Source organism: Arachis ipaensis, chromosome B09, assembly GCF_000816755.2.
Source record: "Arachis ipaensis cultivar K30076 chromosome B09, Araip1.1, whole genome shotgun sequence".
In the NCBI taxonomy this organism is placed as follows: Eukaryota; Viridiplantae; Streptophyta; class Magnoliopsida; order Fabales; family Fabaceae; genus Arachis; species Arachis ipaensis.
The window spans coordinates 78,313,175-78,340,130 of record NC_029793.2 but is presented as its reverse complement, the minus strand read 5'-3'; the positions used below and the strand labels follow the sequence as shown (position 1 = coordinate 78,340,130).

The window sequence follows — 26,956 nt, the reverse complement described above, 5'->3', positions numbered from 1 at the left end:
CCTAACCCTAACAGATGCAGCCTCACCCTCCTCCTTCAACGGAACAAACACACACGAACTCACCTTCTCTCCCTTAGTTTTGCCGCGACATACACACACTCAGAACACCACACCTGCTCAGCCCATGCTCCTTCCGTCACACACCCACGTACTGTGAACGGAGTTGCATCTTGTCCAGCCTGCTTCGCCACCGCCGCCGTTATTATTGCCGACGAAGAGGGACGCCGTCGACGCTGTTCACGGAGGAAGGAGGAACCGAGCGAAACCCAGGGGAGGAGAGAGCCTCTGCTGCATCGCCACCGCGCCATTGTCGCACCGAGGCGTTGCTGTTGAAGCCACTCCTGCCGCTGCTGCTATTAGGGTTTGTTGCCGTTGATGAAGCTTCAGCCGCCGCTGAGGAAGGGAGCCCGAACGTCATTGCCGAACCACCGCATCGCCGTAGCTGTCACCGGGAAGGTTGTTGGAGCTTGCCGAGGATACGGTTCTGATTTTGAAGCAATTCATCCATGTCACTGCTTATCTTTATCCTCTATTCTGCCGCTGGGTTCCGTGAGTTGCCGGAGCCTCTCCCGCCATCAGAGCTGTTGTTTGGTTGATGCCGCTGCTGGAGCTCCGTTGAAGTTGGTCATTGTCGCTTAAGCCTCCCTAGTCGCCGTTGCCGTCCGAGCCGCCGCCAGTGGAAGTTGCTGCCGCCGCTGTTGTGTCTGCCGTGGGGAGAAACACGATGGTGGGAAAAGAACCTGTAACTGTCACTGAGCTCTGCCCCTATTTTTAGAATCTGAGAATAGCGCCACTGCCGCTGCTAGAGTTGATGTTGCTCTGCCTTTACTTTGAATTGTTACCGCTGCTGCTTGGCTGAAGCTAAGACCTTTCACCATCACTAGAGCTGCCCAGAATCATCATGGTAACTGCTAAGAGAACAAAACGGATGTTAGAACTGCCAACGGAGCTACTGGGTTTAGTGATTTCCGTGAGTTTCGACTTTGAGGTAGGGGATTTAACGTTCTTAATTTAGAATACCTACAAAGTTATTTGGATAATTGCAAATAGTTAATAATGATTAAGAGTTGATTAATTAATGTGAATTGTTTGGAATATGTTTGAGAATAGTTAGTTGAAGTGATTATTTTGAATTATGATTAGAATTGAATGTGGTTGTGGTTACTTTGAATTATAATTGAAATTATATGCGGTTGTGAAATGTGACTGAATTATTGATTCTGCGATGAATTGGTTGAGATTCTGATTTTGAGTGAATTATTGTCTTGTTTGATGTTGAATTGGATATTTGATGTATGGGAATGGCTGTGAAGTTTACTTGTGACTAGTTGAGATTGGTTTTGATGGTTATTGAAGGATTGGAACTAAGGGATTAAACTGTTTTGAGAACCTGTGATTTTCTGAGATAACATAGTAAACTTTAAGAGTATATAAATAATTTATTAATGGTTAGACTAATTTTCTGTGTCATGATTTATTGATTCTGACTTGGCTGTGATTGTGACTGGTTTCATTGTTGTAAGCGATTAATTGATGAGGTTGATTTTGGTTTGAGGCTATGCTTGTTACCTAAATTCTGGGTTACATTGATTTCTTAATTTGGTTGTTATTGTTGATTTAAGGTTAACTAGAGGTGATTTTGAGAACGGTTAAAGGATTGGAGGATGATTACTGAAATATTTTCCTAAAATGTGATCTTTAGAATAAAATGGTAACTTTGCTAATAACTAAAGAACTTTAAAAATAACTAGAAATATGAAAGGATGGTGTTTGGAATATTAGTTATGAATTCTGGAGGCTGGACTGATCTACCTTTAAAGGACGGTTTATGGAAACTCTGATTTTAAGTATTGTTAGGATGTCGATTGTTAAACTGATTTATGATGAAATGATTACTAAGATTCTGTTGTTGTGAAAACTGCTGATAAAAGGGCTGGTGATTTGTTGAGAAAGAGGGAACCCGTAAGGGTGGCTAAGTCCGAGTTTTAGGGGAAGTGCTGCCGAAATTTTATAAAATTTGAGATTTTATTTGAGAAGTTATTTTAGAAGATTTAAACTTCGATAATCATATTATTTGAGTTTTATTTAGTTAAGAAAATAATTATAATATTTTGAATTTGAATTACCAAGGAAGGGTTTATGTTTCGAACTTGAATTATTTAAGAAAGAAATTATGTTTTGAATTTGATTCAATATAGAAAGAGTTATGTTTTGGGCTTGAAATAAAGGATTACCTTTTTAGAAATTTGGTGAAATAATAGTATTTGAATTTGAATAGTAAGAGAGATGATTTTTGAATCTTTGTGAAGTTGGTAAACTTGAGAAAGAGTTTTATTTGATTACTTCTAATGAAAGGTTATGTTTTGAAAAGTGTTTAATGAATTTAAAAAATAAATGATTTTCTTGAGTCTTTGATAGAGAACGAAAATGAAAGAGAGTTTTAAAGTTGGCTTGACTAAAGATTGCCATAGCAGAGATTATGAACTGAATTGATGATTGAGATTTTTATGAACGAATGGTAAAGAGAAATGGCTTGAGCCAAGATATTGCAAAAGTGAAAGATGTAAAGTTTGTATAGTATGATTGAACAGAGAAAGAAAAAGATATTGCATAAGAATGTGAATGTGATGACGAATAATGAGAATGATAATGAATGATGGTAATGAGAATGATTATGTAATGATCTGATGCGTGAAGGCAGCCAGATAGATGGTGGTACAACCACTAAGAGCGCTTCCCCGGGATACTTAGCTATAATGCTATTCTGTAAATCAGAGGACTCTTACAGAGGTATCGAGAAAATACATAACTAGCATATGCTCCTGTAAGTCAAAGGACTCTTACAGTGAGTGTATGTGAGTGTGCTCCTGTAAGTCAAAGGACTCTTACAGTGAGTGTGTTGGGCAGACTAGCTCCGCCTTGTAAGTCAAAGGACTCTTGCGATGGGTGTTGCCAACAGGGAAGCCTTACCTGGTCAAAGGACTCCGGGTAACGTTGGGAGCGGGTATGTAACCGACAAATGAGCTCATTACCTGCACTAGGGCTAGACATGCATCATTCTTGTTTGCGCATTTGCATATGATTGGGTTTGCTCATTGTACTTCCCTGTGATTGTGCTGTTTGCCTTGTTGTGACTTGTTTGTATGTTGAACTGAATCTCTTGCTTGCACTATTAGTTTGTGAATGTATTAAATTGATTAAGAATTGATGTTTTGGTTGAGAATTAATTATGTGACTGATAGATGGTTAATGTGACTAGTTTCATATTTAGAATTTGTTTGAGTTTAGAGATTTTGAAGGAGGTAATTAATTAGCTAAAGTAAAACCAAAAGTATTTTCAAAAAGTTTTGATAAAAATATAGTTTCCTTGAGTATGTTAATTATTTTCATGTTAATCATTACTTTTACGGCATTCCCATTCCCTACTGAGAACGTGTGTTTTGTTCTCACCCCAAAATCTTCCACCCTTTCAGTGATACAGGTTCGAAGACTCAGTTTGAAGCTGTGGGCGATTGTTAGACCTTATTTATGAGTTAAGTTTTTGAACTGAGTTGTTTTCATAGAATTCCCTTGCCTTTGTTGCTTAAGATTTTATTTTATAAAGAGGGATAGGAGTTGTATCTAAGTTACACTTGAATTTGTTTGTATAATATTTACTAATAATTATATGATTATTATTATTTGGCGATGCTTGATATATGATTTGATAAATAAAAACAAAATTTTCTGGCATTTTCTACTAAAACTGAAACACGATATCGAACTAAAGGCTCAATAGTAAATAGTTAATAAAGGAAAGCAGGTTGGTAACGCCTTAATTTTGGTACGATCATGACGTTCTGGAAGTTGGGTCGTTACATTGGTAAATCTTGAAAAACTGACATAGCTCCTTTAACTTCCATTCCTTTCGAGCTCTCATCTTAATCCTTCAATCCTTTCAATATGTCCGACTTCATAAACTCTCTATTACCTCATAATATTCCAGTGAATTCCCGAGAATGACTATTCTTATCAACAACAGTTCACATAATTTAGTCTTGATTCATGTCCAATCGCCAACTCTGATTTCCGGCTAACTCACTCGAGGTTTCAAACTCACTCGTCATCAAGCGTCAACCAATTCAATCGATCTTATTATGTCAAAAACCTTAATAATCTGACATGTGCTTAACTACATTAATATAGCATTACCATCTCTCATTGTTCCAATCAATTAGCTAACTTATTACAATTCACTATCTTGTATGTATCAAGCTACTGAAAGCTTAAACCTCGACTTCAGGACATTTTTTTTCAAAACACAAACGTTCTAACTTACAGCATCCCAGACATACTAGTTTCACCTCTTCATCTATTAATCGTTCCCTGAAGAACTAACGCCTCGGTTCCAATTTTGTAGGGATCACGCACGACACTGTGATAAGTGTAAGTATGTTTAAAGAGACACAAATCTTAGAAAAAGAAAGAATAAGCTACAAGGAGAAAAGTTGCATAAATTTGAAAGGATACGTAATATCGCAACTAAGCAACAACATATAGGCACGAGAAAACGTCCTAAGAAAAAGGTCATCTCATATCTTAATAAGAAATTTGAATCCAAGAACTCCACAAGAGACAAGAAAAAGGTACTGATAAATTAGATTAAAGTAAGTTCAAAACTAATTAGAAGAGCATAAAGTTCACAATGATATAAAAGAACGGTTCGAATTAGAAGTAGCAACGAAGGTCAACTACCACAAAGTGTGCCAGAATGAAAATTAAATTACGAGAAAGAATCTGGAATCCAAAGAACTGTGATAGGAATAGTAGGCGGAGAAAAGGTGCATAGTTTTTGAAATAAGGCTTAGCTGAGTCAAGAAATACATAGTTTATAGAAAAATGACTAAAGTCGATCGCATTGTTCATAAAATTCATGAAAACGATTAGGAACACCATCATATAACATATTCACAAGGGATGGAAAAACTTAAGGAGGAATGAATTTACTTTTTCAAAAGGAAAATATGAAACCACATTTTTCAAAAGCAATACTAAAGGTATAAATAATGCACCACGTCAAAATAGATTCAAGTCAAAATAAATCATGCAAAATTTGTAAAATGAGAATTATTGGGCTATAAATTGAAACTTTTGGTCTCAAGAATCTTAAAGGATACTTAGGGGCATAATCATATAAGAATCATGCATAAAATCACAATAAAGTTGGTAGAAAATCAAGTCGGGTCTAAGGAAGAAAGTATAAAGTAAACTTTCTCCATCCATCAAATAGAGAATAAGTGATGCATTGCAACAAACAAATTTAAACTACAATAATAAAGTTCCAAAGTGTATATAAGGGGATGTATGCTGAATTTGACAATGATCTTATCAAAATGTCAAAAGTAGTTATGGGAACAGTAAAGTAAGAGGAGAACTAAGTTGAAATCTCTATCAAGAGGGTCAAAACAAGAACGCCAGGGAGAATTTACAAGGAAAGTCATATTGCACCAAAACACATTCAGAGTTGATCAAGAAATTACATCGTCCACATAATGAAATGCAAGATTGACAACAACCTTGTAGAAGAATCAACTTAATTGTTCATCAAGAGATTTAGTACAAAACTCCTATAGGGTTTCATAAAATGTGACGTATCGCCACAGGCCAACTTCAAGTCGTCTCAAGGATTTCATAGCTCATATGGAGGAATGTGAAGTCAGCAACCATGTTGCAAGAATCAAAAGGAGCAACTAAGAGTGTGATTAATCAAATTATGCATATGAAAACTCGAATCATGTTTTAAGAAAAGGCAATAAAATAGAAAATTTCAAGATGAGAAAAAAAGAAGGACAAGTGATTCGTCAAACAATATGGCAAGAATATAGCACATCCGTTGACATACTCTAGTTAAAAGCAATACCTAATGTTTTCCAAAGTTTGAAGGATTATTGTCCTGATAAAATGAGTTTTATTCAAAACAAGAACAGAAAGTTCACAAGCGAGAGTAGATGAAATCAGGGGTTAATATTTTTAGAATACAAGAATCATTTGTTGCACCAGAACAAATCTAAAATCAAATCAAGGAGCAAGAAATTTGTGAAAAAGGCTATAAATAGTGATAAGGAGAAACGTGTCAAAAGATTCATGATACAACCAGATACAGAACCAAAGTAATTCTTCTGGTGTTTTATTGGAGTCAAGAGTAAGCATTGGAGCATTGTTTATAGTAGAAACAACCTCTTGGAGCTATCGTCTTTCATAACATTTTCTTTCTGCATCGAGTCTTGAACCACCTCCCCTGTTTCTTTTGGAGTCTCTCGAGTATTCTCTCGAGATAAATCTAAAATTTACAACAGCGCCAAGTGAATCCAATGTGTTACCAATTGTCCAAAACAAAAAAGGTTTAGCATAACATTATAGAGCTATTGTTTGGCTTACGCTCCCAAAGTTGTGCAAGCTTTCTCTCTATAAGAATGAATTCCTCCCGAGACGTAATATCAAGTTCTACAGAAAGAGGATTCTCATATCGTGTCTGCGCAATGTCCAACAGAGCATGTATAAGTATTGAAAAGTTCTTGTCTAACTAGCAGTAATGGTATCACAATTCTTGATATTTATTACATTAATAAATATTATATTAGTTGAAAGTACTTTTGGCACTAATACAAAATTTCCCTCAATATACATCAATTGCAAAAGACCGACCCTTCCATAACACTTGGACATTATATTCAACCGTGACAATGTACGAGTGTTAAGAGAACAAATCTTACCTTCACCTCCTCCAGCATAGAATAAAATAGGATATTAAACAAATATATAAAAGGATAAAGACAGAAAGAATTTTATCAAAGGTGATATGGATTTAGTGAATGAATATTATTGAATTGAGTATGTTACAATACATGCGGGTCTTGGCATATATAGACTAGGGATTAGAGACTAGGGATTAAAGAAGCCATGCAACAGAAGGACCAATAATAGAGCCACTGTGTAATTGGATCCGTAGGCTTGTTTGTTCAGTGTATATGCAGCCAAATCAACTAAAGGCTTAAGAATTAACATGATTGATTAATAGTGTATGACTAAATTCAAACACTTCCTCTATCCTTATGTTCGATCTCTCTCATTTAATGTTATTATTATGTACAGCACTATAATGTAGATATATAGATAGACTATATAACATTATAGATAGATAATTAACTATGTGATGGAAATTAAAGTCCTATGATATCAACGGCATTTCTTTTGAGAGAGGAATGATGATTTCTGTACTTGTTTTGATTCCCTTTATATACATACTATTCAGCACCCTTTTGTTTTATGCTGTTATCAAATGATGAACTATAAAAATGAGTCCAGATTTAAGAACTAGGTATGAAGAAAGATTTTGTAGTCTAACCAGAACTTACCATTTATATATATGAAAGAATTATTCCCAATTCACACAATTTTCTTTAAATCTCCCGGGGGGGTGACAAATAATAGGAGATTACAAAATAAAAAATTCATGATGATAAATTATGGTTATATAAACGTGGCTTCCAAATCCATAGTGTACTGTAATTGATTCTTAAATCCAATTCTTACCTTCACCTCCTGCAGTATTTGGTGAGACAGTTTCTTGTCTGTACTTGTTATGAACACAAAGCCAAATTTCCTGCGGTACTTTCTTCCGAATTGCTCTAATTCCTGCAGTGTTGAGAGACTCAAACAAGGTAAGAATTTGGCCGTGTCCTTTGTTTATAATATAATAAGATCACTCAAATTACTGTTGTAGTTTGGAAAAGTAAAAGGAACAAACTGTTGTCAGACATATCAGAGCGTACCAACATAATGGGCCCAGGCGCAAACTTAGCAGCCTCATCTATGTACAGGTGTGCAGAGAATACATTCAGCCAAGATTGAATAGGCGATTTGTTGAACCATAAATCCCTTGCAAACAATGTTGCGTGCTCAAGCGAAGAGAACGGAGATGCCTGAACTATCGCCTTGGAAAACTAGATGCTAATGCCACAAAGAAAGAAGTCCCTTTCTTCCAATTTCCCTGATAAGTCCCATCATGAAACAAGTGAGTAAAATAACTTTATATATTCCTGTCAATCAACAGTTAAATCCTGCTGCTCTATTTTTAAAAAAGCAAAATCAAATATCTGAAATCCTTAATAACACTTGGCAATTATTCTGCCTATCAGAGAACCGTTATAAACCACCAGCAGTTGTGACATTCAATGCTAGTGCAGTAGCAAATTATAGTAGAATAGTGTTCAAATGCAACATATTCTTAAAATTGCAAGATATGTTCAAATGATACACCTTTCAGAGTCTTGCACAAAACACAACGAGCATTCTTCATGCATATGATAGCTCGATACTTAATAATCCAATGTCAATTTCAAAAAGATAAAATGAACATGTATGGTAGAATTAGCCATGTACCAGCACTAGTGTATATACATCAAAACTATTTGCTGGCTATGAGCATACATGGAGAAAGGATCATTATAAACTACTTAGCAAATAAATGTTAATAATTGACTACCACATCTTGGCAATGAAATTTAATTAAGAGAATATGTATCACACCAGCAACATTATGAACCCCTTAGCAAATAAGTTTAATTATGGACTACCCTAAATAGCAGAGAATTAAAAAAATTAGGATCATATAAGAATCAACATCTAGCATTCTTCGTTGCCAAACATATCTAAGAATCAATAGCCTCCTCTCTAGTATCGAAGGCATTATTGGTGGGTTCTTCTAAATCACCCTTCCTTATGAGCGAAAAACCTTCCATGTCACACTCAGCCAACCAAGTTAAACTCGGTTGGGGATAAAGTTCAAGTTCACAATGTTCATTCTTTTCTCCCATGTCGAACAAATCTCTTGGCTTCACATGGACTACTACACTCCAATTCTTATCAACGTCATCTTCCACAAAGTATACAAGGCAAGCCTCTAATGCAATAATGTACGGTTCGTCATCCTCTCGATCATCAGTATGTATTGGATTAGAGAAATTGACCAAATTGTGGCCCAAAATATCTTGCTTTATACCTCTACCAGATGTGGTGTTTGCCCAGATACATCTAAACAAAACGACTATGAATTGACCACTGTAATTCAACTCAATGATGTCTACGAGTTGTCCATAATACGAGAAACTACCAACCGCAACATTACTGTCGTGCTTGCTTGCATAACTTCTAGTGTCGGAAGTGACATGTACCCCGCTATTCTGGGTTTTAAACCCTTCTTCTATCGACCAGGTCCTAAACTTAAATCCATTCATGTTATATAAGCTGTAAAGCTGCAAGCTTGCACATTGGGGCCACATGCAAGCCACTGTAGTTCTTTCGAATGCCTGATGCTTCCTAAGGGAACCTAGTAGAGAACAGTTACACATTTCATATATATTTGAGATAGAAACAAGATAAGAGACCGTTGATAATAGGATCGATCACAACAGGCCTCACCTCATGCTTGAACCACTCAGGAAATTCTCTGTGCACAACACTGTCTATTTGAGACTAGGACCTTGTCTTGCTTCGCAACTTCCTCTTTTTGATGGCCCTAAAATCACTGGATAGATCGTAGCATTTTCATGTCAGAATCTCCATCTATAGTTTATCATTTTAGTATTTCATAACCTCAACCGTACTTACCCTATGAACATTTCCATAGCCGGGATATTGACCAAGACATAATGGTGAGCTTGAAATTTTTCAGCTGGTGTAAGAGCGTAAAATGAAGCAACCCCCATAGCCTTTCCTACCCCTGGGAACATGACTGCACTTTCACTATCCATAGGTTCACACGGTCGATCGTCAACATGCATTGGTCAGTTGATCCTACTCTCGACGTTATTAAGGTATCTTGAACAGAATATGATAATCTCCTCAGATAAGTATCCCTCAGCAATTGAGCCCTCTGGTCGTGCTCTATTAAGCACGTACTGCTTGAGACAACATAGGTACCTTTGAGAATATAACACGTGACTTAGTATGTACGGGTAATCGGGGTAAAAAATGTACATGGGCAATTGTTTGATGATTACCTTTCAATTGGGTACATCCACCAATAATGCACTGGGCCACCTAGTTGCACTACCTCGACAAGATGCACTGTCAAGTGAAACATGACAGTGAAGAAAGAAGGAGGGAAAATCATCTCCATACAACACAGAGTATGGAAAACATGATCTTGAAGGAGAGGTAGTTATTGAGGGTCAATGGATTTGCTGTATATTCGACGAAAAAAGGATAATAGCTCGGCCAGGACAGAGGACACTGGGGTAGGCAAAGCATTCCTTAATGCAATTGGCAGTACATACTCCATTAGAACGTGACAGTCATGGCTTTTCAAGCCCAACAACTTGCAACGTCTTAAGTCAACACAGCGAGAAATGTTGCTAGAGTACCCATCTGGAAAGACCACATTCTTGATAGTCCTTAAAAATACATCCTATTGTGGCTTGGTCATAGTAAAGATGGTGGATGGGTACTTTCCATCGTCCCGTGGCCACAGAGCATGCTTGATCCCCATCAATTGGAGGTCTTTCCTTGCTTTAAAGTGGTCTTTAGATTTACCTTTCCCTTTCAGTATAGTGAAAACTATGTTGTCGCACACATTCTTCTCTATGTGCATCACATCAAGATTGTAACGCAATCTATTATTTTCCCAGTATGGGAGCTTAAAGAATATACTCCTCTTCTTCCAACGAGACTCGTCTTGTATGGCGGTTTGCTGAAGGCGTGTCCTTTTTCCAGTAACTGATTGCACCTTACCAAGGTGGACATGCACATCCTGTAGTTGTCTCGTAATGTCTCCACCAGATAGTTTGACAGGTGGACCTCTATCCTCTATCTTTTCATCAAATCTATCCCAGTCCCATCTATATCTGTGGTTAGAATTCAGAAAGCGACGATGACCCATGAAATACCATTTGACTGTGTGTGAGCCGGTTAGTCTCAGCATCCAAATTGCACGCAAGACAAGTTCTCCCACCATACGTGTTCCACCCAGACAAGTTGTCGAAACCTGGAAAATCACTGATTGTCCACATTAACGTAGCATACATCCTGAAAGTTTTTTCTCACAAGCACTGTACGTTTCAACACCAACCCGCAACAGCTTCAACTCATCGATCAAGGGCTATAAGTAGACATTTATATCATTTCCAGGCATTTTAAGCCCAGGAATAATCATGGAGAGGATAAAAGAGGTGGCTTTCATGCAAATCCAAGGGAGCAGGTTGTACGGAATAAGAACCACTGGCCAAATTGAGTACTTCGAGCTCATGTTTCCATAAGGGTTAAAGCCATCGCTAGCCAAGGCTAGACGAACATTGCGTGGATCGCTGGAGAAGTCGGAATAAGTTCTGTCAAATGCCTTCCATGCCTCGCCATCCTGTGGGTGCCGATAAATACCATCAGAGCTATGACCTCTCTTATGCCACAGCATATTAGCAGCTGTCTTACTGGACATGTATAACCGCTACAAACGTGGAATAAGGGGGAAGTAGCGAAGAGTCTTCGCTGCTTGCAGTTTTCTATTCTTCTTAACAACCCTGTTGATCCTCACTCTAGAGTTCTTATTAGTCTTTTGCTTCCATCCTGATGTCGCACATCGCTTGCATTTAGATAGCTCTTGGTCGCTGCCCTGGTATAGCATGCAATCATTTGGACATGCATCTATCATCTTGTATGTGATACCAAGCTTTCTTATGATCCTCTTGGCATGGTGCATAGTGCTCGGAATCCTTGCATGCTCAAAGGCATGCACCAGTAACTCCAGTATCATTTCGAAGGCTTTGTTGCTCACTCCGCACATAGACTTTATATGATAGAGACTCACCAAGAAAGACAACTTAGGGAACTTTGAACATCCCGGGTATAGCTCCTGCGCTCCATCGTCGAGTAGGTCATGCAAGTTGCTGGCCTCGCGACTTCTTTCATTTGATAGGTATGGCAACTCCGCCCGATCCCTGCCAGCATGTTCCTTCACTGAATCGTCTTCGTCACCATGAAGTCATGGAAAGTCGAACGCCTCCTAAACCATGTCAAGCATTAGGTCTATGAGGTTTCTATTGGGTTCTACTTTTTGTCCTTTACTAGAGCTCTCTACCATGTGTAAAACCTGGTTAATTAGTGGATAATTAACTCATAAATTAAAATATATTCTAGAAAGTGAGAAATGAGATTTTTATGGTTTAATGTGATAGAAAAATTAAAAACGAGAATTTTGACACCAATTTTAAAGAAATCGGCCCAAGATTGGGCCCAAGGGCCCAGCCAAACTCTCATTTAATGAGAGAGCTCAGCACTCTCTCTCCTTACAACACTCACACATGCTAAAATTAAAGAAGGAAAATGGGGGAAACATGAAACCCTTGTTCCTATTCACATCAATCTTCCATTGATCATAACTTTTGATCCGGAGCTCTGATTGATGCACCGTTTGTGGCCACGCGACCATGGCATTGAGATCTACAAAACCCATAATAAATCTTAAGGTAAGCCACATTTTCCCCTTCAATTCCCAGCTCTTGATTTCGAGTTTATTGGGCAAAAATGTTGAAATTTGTGAGCTCCTTATGTTATATGATCAAATTAACTTGAAGGAAAGGCTTGTTCTAGCTCCCTTGGTCCTTGGGTAAGGTGAGATTCTCAACTCTAAGCTAAGGACTTAGAATTTTGTGATTTAGTGATTGAGTTAATTTCTTTGGGTGTGATATTATGGCTTAGGCTTTGTATATATGTGTATAGGAGCTTGATTGGTGATTTTTGGCAAGCCTTGGAGTGGAGCTTGTGCCTAGGAATCTATTGGTGAAGCATTGAGGCATTGGAAGTTGAGAAAAAGTGAATTTGGGAGTGTTCTGGGTAGAACGGGAATCTGGCAAGGTATGGTTTTGGTTTCCGGTATCTAAAATATAATGTTGTATGAAAACGTAGGCTAGTGGCCCTAGGATAAGATTTGGAATTATTGATATGATTAATGGATGATGTGACTTGTAGTATTATGTATGTATTTTGGTGGATTGTGAAATGTTGTGTTGTATGGATATATGGATTGATGTGTTTAATTGATGAAAAGGTTGAAGATCTAGTTGATGAGCATGTCTTTGGAGTATGATATTGATATGTGAAAATATATGGTGATTGATGAAATTGATTGTTGGTTTGGAAATTGAGAGAGGGAAGAATGAATAATGAATTGAGTTATGGAATGTTGATTATGATATGAGATTTGGCTAAATATGGTGGAATTAGTGGGTTGATAATTAAAAAGGGTTTTGGAAATAATTGATGTTGGAATGGTTGAGTTTTAGTTGATTTTGTGTGGATTGGTAAATGTATGTTTTGGAAATGGGGAGTTTATGAGTTTAGGTAAAAGTGAAATTTTGGTGAACTTCAACGGATCATATCTTGAGCAATTGTTTTCGGAATTTGATGATTTTTATATCAATTGAAAGATAATTTCATAAGCTTTACTCTGGTTTAAATTTGGGTGACATCTACATTTTGTGGAAGGAGATATGATCGTTGAAAGTTCGGGTCAAGATTTTGAATTCTGCAAATTCTGCAGAATTTGTGAGTTTTGGGTTGTGTGCGCACGCACAACCCTTTGCGCATGTACAACCAGTGGAATCTTGAGGCCTGTGCGCACGCACAGTCCCGTGCATCCATACAAGTGGAAATGGGGCTGCTGCTGGGCGCGTCAGCACGCTTTGTGCGCGCACATGGCCAAGGAAGTTTTGCAAGCTGTGGCTGTGCGTACACACACGTTAGGAATGGCGCGCTGGTGGTGGCGCTAGCAAATGTTGTGCGCGCGCTCCACCATAGAGATTCGCTTTCTGTGCGTACGCACAGACCTGTGCGTACGCACACATTTAAAAATACTTCTGGGCGTGCGCATGCACACCCTTGTACGTATGCACGCGACCCAGTTCTCTTCTAAAGCTTTTGTTTTCAAGCTCTTCACATTTCCAACAAGCTTGTAACCTTCGGAGATATTGTTTTACACTTATAAACCCTCAATTTCATTCGCTAAATCTTAAATTGATATAAATACCTAGTGAATGAGAGTGAGCTAGGGAAGATGGTAACTTGTGGAGGAAGAAAGGGAATGTTATGTTGAGTATGATGGATTATGATGATATGAGTTGTTGGGGAGGATGGTGGGGTATTGTATATGATATGGGCCGAATGGCTGAGTGTGATATGAGCTGAAAGGCTGAGTATGATGTGAGCCGAATGGCTGTGTGTGATGACGGTTTATGAATGTGAAAGAATTATGAATATAAGCCGGATGGCTAAGATGAATATTGAGTTATGGCTGAGGATAAATGTATATGTAAATTCATGATGGGATATAATAGATGAATAATGAATGGAAAGGTTGGGTGTAAGTACGTTTGAAATGTTTCTATCTGGTTGTAAGGGTGACAGGGCACCGATACCCTATAATGGTAAATGGGCGACAGGGTACAGATACCGTCTAATGGTGACAGAGCGCAAATACCCTCTAATGGTAAATCGGTGACAGGGCACAGATACCCTCTAACGGTGACAAGGCATGTAATCCCTCTAACGGTATTAACGCGCAATAGAGAAACGACGTCCGGGTTAGCTACCGGACGCGTCGGGTTGGCTTGATAACCGACAGATGAGACTCATCAGCCACTAGGACAGGCATGCATCATATGCATTATACCTTATTTGTCTGGATTGCCTAAATACTGCATCGTTATTTGCTAATTTCCTAATTGTCTTATCTGCTTCCTAGTTGTGCATTTCTTTGTTTGATATACTTGTGTTTGCATCTCAATTACTGTTGGCGGTTGGAAGGTTTGCAGGACTTGGAATGGGAATTTGTAGTTAGAATGGAGACCCTTAGTTAGTTACCTGTGTTTGATTTTTATGGTCTAGACTTGTTCATATGCTTTGATTATAATCTGGAAGTTCTAGAATTGCCTTCGACTTTCCCAGGACAATACATGTTAGATATTTAAGCACTGTTATCATGCTGAGAACCTCCGGTTCTCACCCATGCGGATTTTGTGGTTTTCAGATGCAAGACGTGAGGCATGCTGGAGACTTCCTTTTGGAGGAGATCCTTAGTATCTTGGGGTTTTATTTTGGTTATGTATACTTGTTTAGATACCATATTCTCCACTGTATATATATATATATACAGTGGAGAAACAGGTTTTGTATTTTGTCCTTTGTGTTATTTTGGGCAATTCCTTTATATATGTATATATACTTATATGCTCGGACCGGTTATCTTCGCAAGCCGAGTCCCGAGTTTTGATATATGTACCTTGACACTCTTGTATATCTCTTAGTGTCAGCTTGTCCTCTATCTGTTAATTTACGTTACCGATCGGAGTGTTGCGCGTTTTGATTTATTGGTTTTAATTTACCCCTTTTTCTTCAAAGGCCCCTAGTTATGAACATCCTTGCAATACTATACGTACTAAATTTTATTTTAGAGGTCGTAATACCTCGCCACCTCTGTTTTATGACTTAAGCATAAGACTCTGTGTGGTAGGATGTTACACCACGTGTCTCAAACCGTGATATACCCAAAATGTATAACTAGAAGGGAAAGGTTTTATTATCAAATGATCGTACGCATCGTCTCTAGTTTGGAGAAGGCGGAACCCGCACTTCGGACATGGACAATGTATCATCCCATCGGATGATGCATTGGCAAATGCGAAATCTAAGAATCTATTCAAACTGTCACTATAATCTGGACTAATTCGTGGTTTTGAAATCCAACTCTTATCAATGTCTAATTCGATAATATAATAGAACACTGAAAATTTAAATAATAAAGTCAGACTACCAATAATAACTGATAAAATAGCCATAAAATAAAATTGGACAATGACTCTTAAAATGAAAATAATAAAACACAGATACTATCCTTCAGAACAATACGCATCACACAAGATGATTTATTAAAAATTTCTTACTTATTGGAAAATTCTGCACTTTATAAAAAATTACTAGAAGAAAGAAATGCTAGTCATGATGAGAGGACTTCTGTGTGGTTTAGAATTCACAATAAATTCTCGTTGCAAGTATAGTTTCTAAACCAACAATAATCCTTTCATACAAAAATTTGTTTGTCACAAGTAACAAACCCCTAAAATCTATAAACCGAAGTATTGAACCTCGGGTCATTCTCCCTAGGAATTACAATAAAGTGTCTTGTTATTGGTTATGAGGTATGTTTTGGGGATTTTAGGATAAGAGACATGAAATGTAAATGGCAATGAAAATAAACTAACAACAAAAAAATGTCTTGGCAAGGGTTGGTGGTCAAGGATCTCTATCCTAATCACTAACCACAACATGAGAATTGGCAAGGATCAATCCCACTAAGTTAACCCCTAACTAATAGTAGAGGAAAGTCAAGTGAGCTATATCAATCTAAGTCCATAAGTCCTAGTTCTCCACCAAATCAATTAGTGAGATCTAGAGTTAATGGCTCCCAATCGTCAATCACTTGGACATTAGTAACTCAAGAGTTCCTAAGTTACCTTCCCAAGCCAAGAGCATAAAATTCTACTCTAAAATCCAACTAAGCATTTCATCAAACACTTAGAAGGCATAAAAGGAAAGTAAAATGAACTAAGCAATTGAGCAATAAAGGAGCATGAATCATAAATTGCATTAAAATGAAAATAGAAGGAACAAAAGTGCATCAAAATAAAAGTATAGAATTACATGAATTAAAAGCAAAACTTGAGAGAGGAAAGGTAGAAGAAGAAGAATTACAAAGAGAAAAGCAAATCAAAGCATGAATTAAACCTAGATCTAAGAAATTCTAATCTACATCTAACCTACTCCTAATCCTAGAGAGAAGTGAGAGCTTCTCTCTCTAAAACTAACTTTCCCTCCAAAAATTAAACAAAACTAAACTAGTGTGTAAAAAGTGTCTTGATTCCTCTTTATTCTTTGGGTTAAATAGCATCAGAAATGAGTTGGATTTGGGCCTGGGAAGCCCAGAATTTGCCCCAGCGGATTCACTTTAAGTGGATCACATGCGGACATCGGCGCGTACACGTACAGTGCGCGTGCGCGTCGATTGACAATTTTCTATCCACGCGTACGCGTCATGTGCGCGTACGCGTCGCCATGCAACCTCATAATCCACGCGTGCGCGGCTGCTGTGCGTGCGCGTCGATGATCTCATCCCAAATCTTTGCTTTTCCATGATTTCTCCATTTTGCATGCTTTCCTCTCTATTCCTTTGATCCATTCCTAGCCTTCTCAATCCGAAATCACTTAACAAACAAATCAAGGCATCTAGTGGAATTAAAGTTGAATTAAATTTATCAAATTAAAGCCTAGAAAGCATGTTTTCACACTTAAGCACAACTTAGGAGATAATCATGAAACCATGCTATTTCATTGAATAAATGTGGGTAAAAGGTGATAAAATCCCCTAAAATCAATACAAGATAAACCCTACGAATGGAGTTTATCAACCTCCCCACACTTAAACCAAGCATGTCCTCATGCTTAAACCAAGAATGAAGTAAGGGTATGGTATTCATTCAATGAAAACTAACTAAATGCAATCTACCTATATGCAACTTATCTAAATGAATGTAATTGCTTGGTCAAAATAAATCAATTCCCAAGAAGCATATATGCACAAGGGCTAAGGACTAGCAAATCTAATCAAATCCACAATTGAATTGAGTTATTAAAGATTTTTATGAACTTGCATGAAGAGTGATGATCATAGGTGAAAACATGTAATTGAGCAATCGAACCCTCACCGGATGTGTATCCGCTCTATTTCACTCAAGTGTTTAGGGTTGATCCACTCAATTCTCCTCTAATCATGCTTTCCAAGATTTGTTTTTTTTTCTAACAATCAACATTTATTCCATGCATGCATACAAGTATCATGAGGTCTTTTCTTTAGGTTGTAATGGGGCTAGGGTTAAGGTAGGATGCATATTTGGTCAAGTGAGCTTGAAATTTGAATCTTTGATAAGCTTAAACTTCCCACCTAACCTATGACATCCTATACAATTCAAAACTAACCTAACTACCCATTTTTTACTTTTTAACATACTCATGCATTTTCTTTTCATTTCACAACTCATATGCATTAATTTTATTGACTTTACTTTGGGGCATTTTGTCTCCTTTTTATTTCTTTCTTTCTCTTTTTCTTTCTTTTTCTATTTTTTTCCTTTTTCTTTTCTTTCTTTTTGTTTCTTTTCCTTTTTCTTTTGTTTTTCTATCTCATTTTTCTTTTTTTTCTTTCAAATTATATACAAGAGCATCAATGCATATGGTTTTACATTAATTATACATGAGCATGTACCCAATTCCCAAATATAGAAATACAAAACAAGAACACCCTTTTATCCCAATCCAATGTCCCAAATTTCCCACACTTGAATGACATACACACACTAGCCTAAGCTAATCAAAGATCCAAATTAAGGACATTTATTGTTTTTCGCCTTAGGCTTGTAATGTGCTAAAATAAAGAACAAAGTGGGTTAATCTTAGGCTCAATTTTGGCTAACAATAGAAGATAAAAGGTAAGGCTATTTGGTAAGTGAGCTATTTAAAATGATGGCCTCAATCATATAAATACATGAATACATAAAATAATGGACATAAAGAATAAAACAAATCAAAGATTACAATCATAGAAAGAGAATAATGCACACAAGAAGGAAAATAAGTGGTTATAAGATGTAACCACACCATTAGGCTCAAACTCACTTGCTTGTGTTCTTAGCTCAAAACATGTTCCACAATATATATAATTCAAGCAAGTTTTATGAAAAGTTTTCACTCAAATCAATTGGTGCCCTATAGATAGAAATCTTGAAGAACCTCATTATTTTGACTAAGCTTATTATGTATATATATGCAAAATTAAGAAAATGCAACAAAAAAAATCCTAAGAACCTAAAATGAAATGCAAAAGTGTTGGAATTAGAAATTTGTCACCCAAAATCGCCGATCGGTCGGACGACCTCCCCACACTTAAAAGTTTGCACCGTCCTCGGTGCACTCAAAGATGAGCAAGGGGGTACAGCGACTCTTTGGATTACTACCTTCAACTGGTAGATCAACCGATTACTGCGCGTTCTTTCTTCCGCTTCCATTTTTGCTTGTGGTGCATCAATCATGAAAAGTAGAAAATAACACCATAAGAGAAGAAAATACAAAAGCAAGGAAGCATACATTGTCGGAATGAGGTAAATCACTAGGATTGAGTGAGTGAATTAGTGTGACATTAATGACCAATAAGTGTGTGAATTCTAAATTGCACGCGGTTTAAAACACACATTAGCATAAAAGCTATGTCACTAAAGAGGCATGCACTTTACTCATTCTAGTATGCTTGAGATGCTTTAAGTAAGCTTGTAAGGTAAAACAAGCATTAAAGAAGCATAAGAGGATTCAAGCTAAAAGTGTATGGATGCATATGATCATGGAATACAATGCATTGAAGTAAATACACAACATCCATCAAGAGATTGCCTAATCGAGGAAAAGGATTGAAATTACATGTTGGCCAAATCATGCAATTCAAGAAGAGTTACAAGCTCGAAGGCAATTCTCATCACTTGGTATTCTTAAAAGGTAAGCATAAAAAACTCAAAACCAAGTAGCAAAATATAACCTCAACAATAAAATCCAACAAAGATTATAAACATAATGATGTTAAGATAACATCCCTTTTTAATACTCAGCAGCAATTAATGGTAAACAAGAATAACAATCCAACACTTACAATGAAAAATAGAAAATAAAATGAAAACTAACTAAAACTAACTAATCAACTAACAAACTAACTAATTAGTTAACTAAAATAAATGGTTATCAATGGTGTTTGGGAGTGCTGGATGAGGGGTAGAAGACGGGAAGAAGAAAGGAGAAGCAAAGAAATGGAAAGAGGAGAAGAAAAGAGATGTGTTGAAGGAAGGACATCCGCGCGTACGCGTGCACGGCGCGCGCGCGCGGATAGTGGTGCAATGGACGCGACGCGTACGCGTACATGGCGCATCCGCGTCGATGGCTTATTTCGAGAGTGACGCGTATGCACACTGTACGCGTACGCGCGAGTTGGTTTGTGCGAAAGGCACAATGTGCGCTCAACACTCGCACAACTCTCGGGTCAATGTATGGAGGAATGAAATTTTGGGATCCGCGCGTACGCGTACATGGCGCATCCGCGTGGTGGGGCAAAAATGCTTAATGCACGTGTACGTATGCGGTGCGCGTACGCGTGGATGGTGCTCTGTTTTTCAAAAATTTTCTATGTTTTTGCACCAATCCAAGCATTCCAAACCTCCGAACAGCTACCAAAATACCATAAAACCTTATTTAACATACTAAACTACCAATTAGACTCAACTAACTCAACAAAACATAAAATTAAACTAATTACCAATATGTACAAAATGGAAAATGAAAAGAATTTACCATGGTGGGGTGTCTCCCACCTAGAACTTTTGTTTATTGTCCTTAAGTTGGACTTATGGGGAGCTCCTCTCAAGGTGGCTTGTGCTTGAAACTATCTTTGAACATCCACCAATTCTTGAATCTCCAATAAACTCTATTCTTCAAAAGTAATGCCTCCAAGCCTTGATGAAGTTCTTCACAAACCATGGGCTCCCAAATTTGATCCTCCTTGTGCGATCCGGGATCCCACACTTTGTTTTGACACCCATCTTCTAGTTGATCCTCATGAGTCCAATTGGGTGGCATGACCTTAGAATTCTCAATAAAGTGACCAAACATTCTCCTAGACCCAAGCAATCTAGCTCTATACCAACCCTTGCTATTAAACTTTGGGCATGCAACCATCATGAACTTTGATTTACATTTCCAACCACTAACCATCTCCCTTTTGCTCTTAAAGCCGCAAATATATCTAAGTTGACCGTCCGTCTTAAACAAACCATATTCAAGGGGAATAATAAAGCTTAAGTATAAGGAATTTACCCACTTGAGTGAGAGAATGGATGGTGATGGCTTGGGGAGAGGTACCTCCAATGTCCTTGCAAGCTCTACTCCCTTATGTTCTTCCTTGTCAACCTTCACCTCTTCACAAACTTCTTCACTTTTAATCCTTTGTTCATCATTTTCATCTAACTCTTTTCCATCACTCAAATCATAAATGGAGGTTGAGAGAAATCTACCTCCACATCACTTTCTATCTCATTGGGAGAAGGTTCTTCAAATTCAAAAGATTCACCACCAAGAAGCTTGGATGCATCATCTTCATCACCAAGGGAACTCAATTTTTGCTCCATTCCTTCCAAGTCTTCATTCAACAATTGTCTTGGAGGTTGTGCACTCTCCTCCTCAACATCCAATTCAATATTCTTGGATAGGTTGTCTTCAACTCTAGGTTCCCATGGAGGGTCCGCGTCTCCTAAGTCTTCAACCGCTTCTTCCTCTCCTTCAATGATCATAGGCTCCTCTAATTGCTCTAATACAAAATAACACTCCTCATTTTCCACCAGAGTTTCCAATCTCTCCTTATGCTTTTCAGTTAATTCTTCACATGTGACCATGAGAGTGCTTTGAGTGCTCAAGTATTGGGAGGCTAAAATGCTTACTACCTTGGTCAAGGTAGTCACAAATTCTAGTGTCTCCCTTTGTATTTCTCCTTGCCCTTGAAGTATAAGGCTAAGGATTTCATCCATTGAGGATTGGGGTGGATAAAAGGGTTCATTGTCTTGGAGAAAAGGTTCATAATAGGAAGGGAGTTCTTCTTGGTAAGGGTATGGTGGTATATATTGAGGTGGTTCTTGGGAGTAGTGATCTTGGAGTGGTGGTTCCATGTATGGCTCATATGGTTCAAAAGGTGGTTGGTATGGTGGATATGAATTAGGGTCATATGGAGGCATTTGATGTAAAGGGGCTTGTGAGTATGGTTGAGGTTCATGTTGAGGATATGGCTCATAGGCATATGGTGGTGGTTCTTGAAAGTCACAAGGAGATTTACCATAGCCATTAGATTGATATGCATCATAGAATGGTTCTTGTTCATAGTGTATTGGTGGAGGTTGTTGCCATGAAGATTGATCATATGCATATGGCTCCTCCCACCTTTGGTTATCCCATCCTTGATACACATTCTCATTATAGTCCTCATTTCCTACAACATAGTTAGAACCAAACTCATAGCCAAAATGAGAATTCATGATTATAAGAGAAAATGAAAATAAAATCAAATAAGAAACAAAGAAAACCAAATCCTAAAACTAACAAGAGCTAACAAAAGTAAACATATTCACACTATCCACATATATACAATAACCAATAACACAACACCATTGCAATTCCCCGGCAACGGCGCTATTTTGATGAGAGGACTTTTGTCTGGTTTAGAATTCACAATAAATTCTCGTTGCAAGTATAGTTTCTAAACCAACAATAATCCTTTCATACAAAAATTTGTTTGTCACAAGTAACAAACCCCTAAAATCTATAAACCGAAGTATTGAACCTCGGGTCGTTCTCCCTAAGAATTGTAATAAAGTGTCTTGTTATTGGTTATGAGGTATGTTTTGGGGTTTTTGGGATAAGAGACACGAAATGTAAATGGCAATGAAAATAAACTAACAACAAAAAAACGTCTTGGCAAGGGTTGGTGGTCAAGGATCTCTATCCTAATCACTAACCACAACATGAGAATTGGCAAGGATCAATCCCACTAAGTTAACCCCTAACTAATAGTAGAGGAAAGTCAAATGAGCTATATCAATCCAAGTCCATAAGTCCTAGTTCTCCACCAAATTAATTAGTCATATCTAGAGTTAATGGCTCCCAATCGTCAATTACTTGGACATTAGTAACTCAAGAGTTCCTAAGCTACCTTCCCAAACCAAGAGCATAAAATTCTACTCTAAAATCCAACTAAGCATTTCATCAAACACTTAAAAGGCATAAAAGAAAAGTAAAATGAACTAAGCAATTGAGCAATAAAGGAGCATGAATCATAAATTGCATTGAAATGAAAATAGAAGGAACAAAAGTGCATCAAAATAAAAGTAGAGAATTACATGAATTAAAAGCAAAACTAGAGAGAGGAAAGGTAGAAGAAAAAGAATTACAAAGAGAAAAGCAAATCAAAGCATGAATTAAACCTAGATCTAAGAAATTCTAATCTAGATCAACCTACTCCTAATCCTAGAGAGAAGTGAGGGCTTCTCTCTCTAAAACTAACTTTCCCTCAAAAAATTAAACTAAAGTAAACTAGTGTGTAAAAAGTGTCTTGATTCCTCTTAATTCCTTGGGTTAAATAGCATCAGAAATGAGTTGGATTTGGGCATGGGAAGCCCAGAATTCACCCCAGCGGATTCACTTTAAGTGGGTCACGTGCTGACATCAGCGCGTACGCGTACAGTGCGCGTGTGCATCGATTGACAATTTTCCATCCACGCGTACGCGTCATGTGCGCATACGCGTCGCCATGCGACCTCACAATCCACGCGTGCGCGGCTGCTGCACGTGCGCGTCGTTAATCTCATCCCAAATCCTTGCTTTTCCATGATTTCTCCATTTTGCATGCTTTCCTCTTCATTCCTTTGATCCATTCCTAGCCTTTCCAATCTGAAATCACTTAACAAACAAATCAAGGCATCTAGTGGAATTAAAGTTATATTAAATTTATCAAATTAAAGCCTAGAAAGCATGTTTTCACACTTTAGCACAACTTAGGAGATAATCATGAAACCATACTATTTTATTGAATAAATGTGGGTAAAAGGTGATAAAATCTCCTAAAATCAATACAAGATAAACCCTACGAATGGGGTTTACCAAGTCCCAAAGCCAAAAAATTGAAATGGAAAATAAAACCTTAAAAAAAAGAAAAAGAAAAGAGGCGTAGACGTTAGAGTTAGGAACATACTTAAGACAAAAGCATTAAAGAACTAAACAATCAATTCTAGAAAAAAAAAAGGATTTTAATAAATCTACAGTTATATAAATAAAAAACAACTAATAAATAAAGGGCTTAAGATAACTAGTTTTAACATGCACGTCAAGCTTATAAATATATATAAGTTTGGTTACTTACTATATGTGTACTTTTTAATTAAATAATATTAAGTAAGGTGCAACTCTGGTATGGAAACCTAACTATTATATATGTACTCCAGTCACAAAATTATTGTTATTGTATGTATACATGAGAGTGCGGTTCACCTATATTACTATCTTGATAAATATATAGCCGTGTTACTTGCTATTTGCTAAGGTGAATATTAACGAACATTCTAGAAGCTAGTACTGGCTATCAAATAATTTACCGCATTATCCATGTGGCATGCGTAAAAGTCATATCTACACTTTTATGTTGAACATTAAATTTCTATTTCCTAGTACTTGATAAAAGGATTTAGGGGCTCACACAAAAATCATGCACTTCTCTCTGAAAACAACATACCATGTTCTTTTCTTCCCATCCAATTTCAATCAGTAAAATCTGTGTAGATAAGATTTATATATACACCTGCTACTACCAAAAAAACAAAATCTGAGTGCCGAAATTTTATCAAAAGATAAAAAAAAGGTGAGACAATATGATGGAAATTTGGAAGCATGCTAATTGAAGTTCAAATTAGCCTCATGATTTGTACATAACACTCTTAAATTTTGCTGTTTCAAGTTGGTAGAACAACTTGAGTCATAGAACAAATAGATCTGTGAAGTGATTTGCCATTAATTTATAGGTCTTTAGATTAAAAATAAATACTTGGTAAATTCTCGAAAAGATTTTGTGCAAGACTCATTGGTTCTTAACAAATGAAATACCTGTCATAGTTGAAGGTACAGGGACGCACCCCAAATAATTTATTTCAAATCTTCGAGATATCCACTCGTCAGAGAACCTGTTTCAAGGCAAAAAAAAAAAGAATACACAGATAAGTTTAAGTTAAGAAAAATTTAGAATATTACTCCGAGAGATGTCTAGAGCCAAATTGAAACCATTAAGTAGCCCTGTAATGAGCTGGGGACCAAATAGAAACAAGAATGTGCCTATAGTAAATTATCAAAATGAGATCACAAGTGGGAGGGTGGGAATGAGTATTATCAAAATGAGTTTCAAGGGTTTTAATTTTATCCTATGTCATGGAAGAAAGCAGAACCCATAAATTATCTCACAGGAATTTAAAAAAGAAATTAGAAAAAAATGAAAAAGAGAAAAAGAAGATGGTAACAAACATATGGGACTAATGATTAACTCAACTTGAACTTATTTGTATGAAATTTCAGATAATCCAAAAAATGACATAATTGAATGTGAACAAAGTAACATAAGGACGATAAATATGCACAATGACTGATTTGTGGCAAAAAGTGGTGCTCCTACTGTCTTAAAGTTTCTTGCTACAAAAGACAGCTAGTACCCACATAATTGAGATTTTGACTAAACATAGCACTTGTCACCATGCCACAAAAGCAACCATAAAGAAGAAAGCCAAAACTCCAGCAAAGTAGAGAGTGAATGAGAATAAAGGCAAATAAAATAAAAAAGTAACAAAAGCATGTCAGATTCTGAAAACATATCAAATAAACTATTGTATTCTATCATAATCAAGTCTTAAAAAAGGCCATTATAGTCTGTGTACGTTTTACTATTGAGGAAAATTAAATAATCAATAAAACATAATTCTCTAATTTAAAGTCTAACACAACTTTGTAATAAATGAAAGGTAGAAAATACAAACAATATTCAAGCACTGGCCTAATCAACAAAATAAGAGCAAAAATAACAAAATTGAGGGGTAAAAAACCTACAAGCAGTAAATCATTTTCTTAGCTTTCATAGCTTTGCAGATAGAAATAATCTCTCAGATTATCTCCCCCCAATCTCAACCAAAAATAAAGAACCCATAAGGAAGAGAAATTCAATGAGAAAACCACAAAAATATAAAATTTAATTACAAAAGATAAATATGAAAGGCAAAGCACCAATAAAAAAAATGGATTTGCATTCATTCTACGTAAGTGGATCCCATCCCTTTTTGGCATTATTTAGACCATTTTAACTTTCTATTAGGAAACTGTCAATAAAATACTCAAGAAATCCCTAATGAATATTTTGTGCATATTAGAATTATATATGACAAAGCTGCAAAGTTTGGATTGTTGAATCGTGCTGTTGTATCTGCAGCTTCTGATCTTGTTCCAACTCTAACAGTTGAGCAACTTGACTTCGAAGCTGAGTATTTTGTTCTTTCTCTATCTTATGTTTATTTGACGGGAAAATATGCTTTATTTAATCACTAAAAATAAAGCTGTTTATTTTTATAATAGAATTGAAATAGGGAAAATTTAGAGATGGTCATATGAAAAGGAGAACTGTGTGTTAACTCTCCTGCACTAATTGGCACAAAAAGTAATGTTAATAGTCCATATTGTAGGAAATTGTTAATAGTCCATCATGTTAATGGTCACACCCTTACTTCAGATTTATTTGCAGATTTAATCGCATTGGTCTTTTGTGCACATTCCTTTTAATCAGTGATGAGGCGAAGCAATAAACGCAAACATATCAAGACCCAGGGGTTCAAAAATTGGGAAAAAGTTGAATTTAAATGTTAAATTGGGGAAAAAAATATTGGGCAAAATTAATAGATCAATGTTGTTCAAACCATAAATTCAGAAGGCACAGAGATTAACTTGATGGAAAATTAATTTATCAACAGCCACTGAAATTAAATTGGGACAAGGGAGAGGAACATACGAGAGAGAAGGGAGAGTGTGTGGTCGGTAACGCACAACAGAGCAAGGGCAAGGGAAGGGATACCGACGAAGACACTGGGATGGATGGTTGGGGTGTCTGCCGACGACGTCACGGATGTTCACGGAGGAAGGAGAAGGCTTGGATGACCTTTTTCACTTTACCTTCGGGCGCAGGAGCTACACAACGGTGGGAGGCGACTAGTCACGG

The 26,956-nt window shown here is 37.0% G+C and overlaps 1 protein-coding gene across 1 annotated transcript; it reads right to left on the bottom strand.

The window, feature by feature from the left end:
- LOC107617179 (uric acid degradation bifunctional protein TTL-like) lies at positions 6,181–25,885 on the bottom strand. Its single transcript, XM_021111497.1, has 6 exons — positions 25,801–25,885; positions 24,814–24,890; positions 7,841–8,029; positions 7,573–7,674; positions 6,418–6,511; positions 6,181–6,319 (listed from the first exon to the last, which is right to left on the bottom strand). The coding sequence occupies exons 3-6, from the start codon at positions 7,847–7,849 to the stop codon at positions 6,201–6,203; spliced, it is 324 nt and encodes a 107-aa protein (XP_020967156.1). The 5' UTR covers positions 7,850–8,029; positions 24,814–24,890; positions 25,801–25,885; the 3' UTR covers positions 6,181–6,200.

Coding starts and splice junctions, on each gene's coding strand:
- LOC107617179 (XM_021111497.1), bottom strand. Junction 6,512..7,572: donor AAATACTGCAGGAGGTGAAG/GTAAGAATTGGA, acceptor GACATTGCGCAG/ACACGATATGAGAATCCTCT. Junction 6,320..6,417: donor GCTTGCACAACTTTGGGAGC/GTAAGCCAAACA, acceptor TGTAAATTTTAG/ATTTATCTCGAGAGAATACT.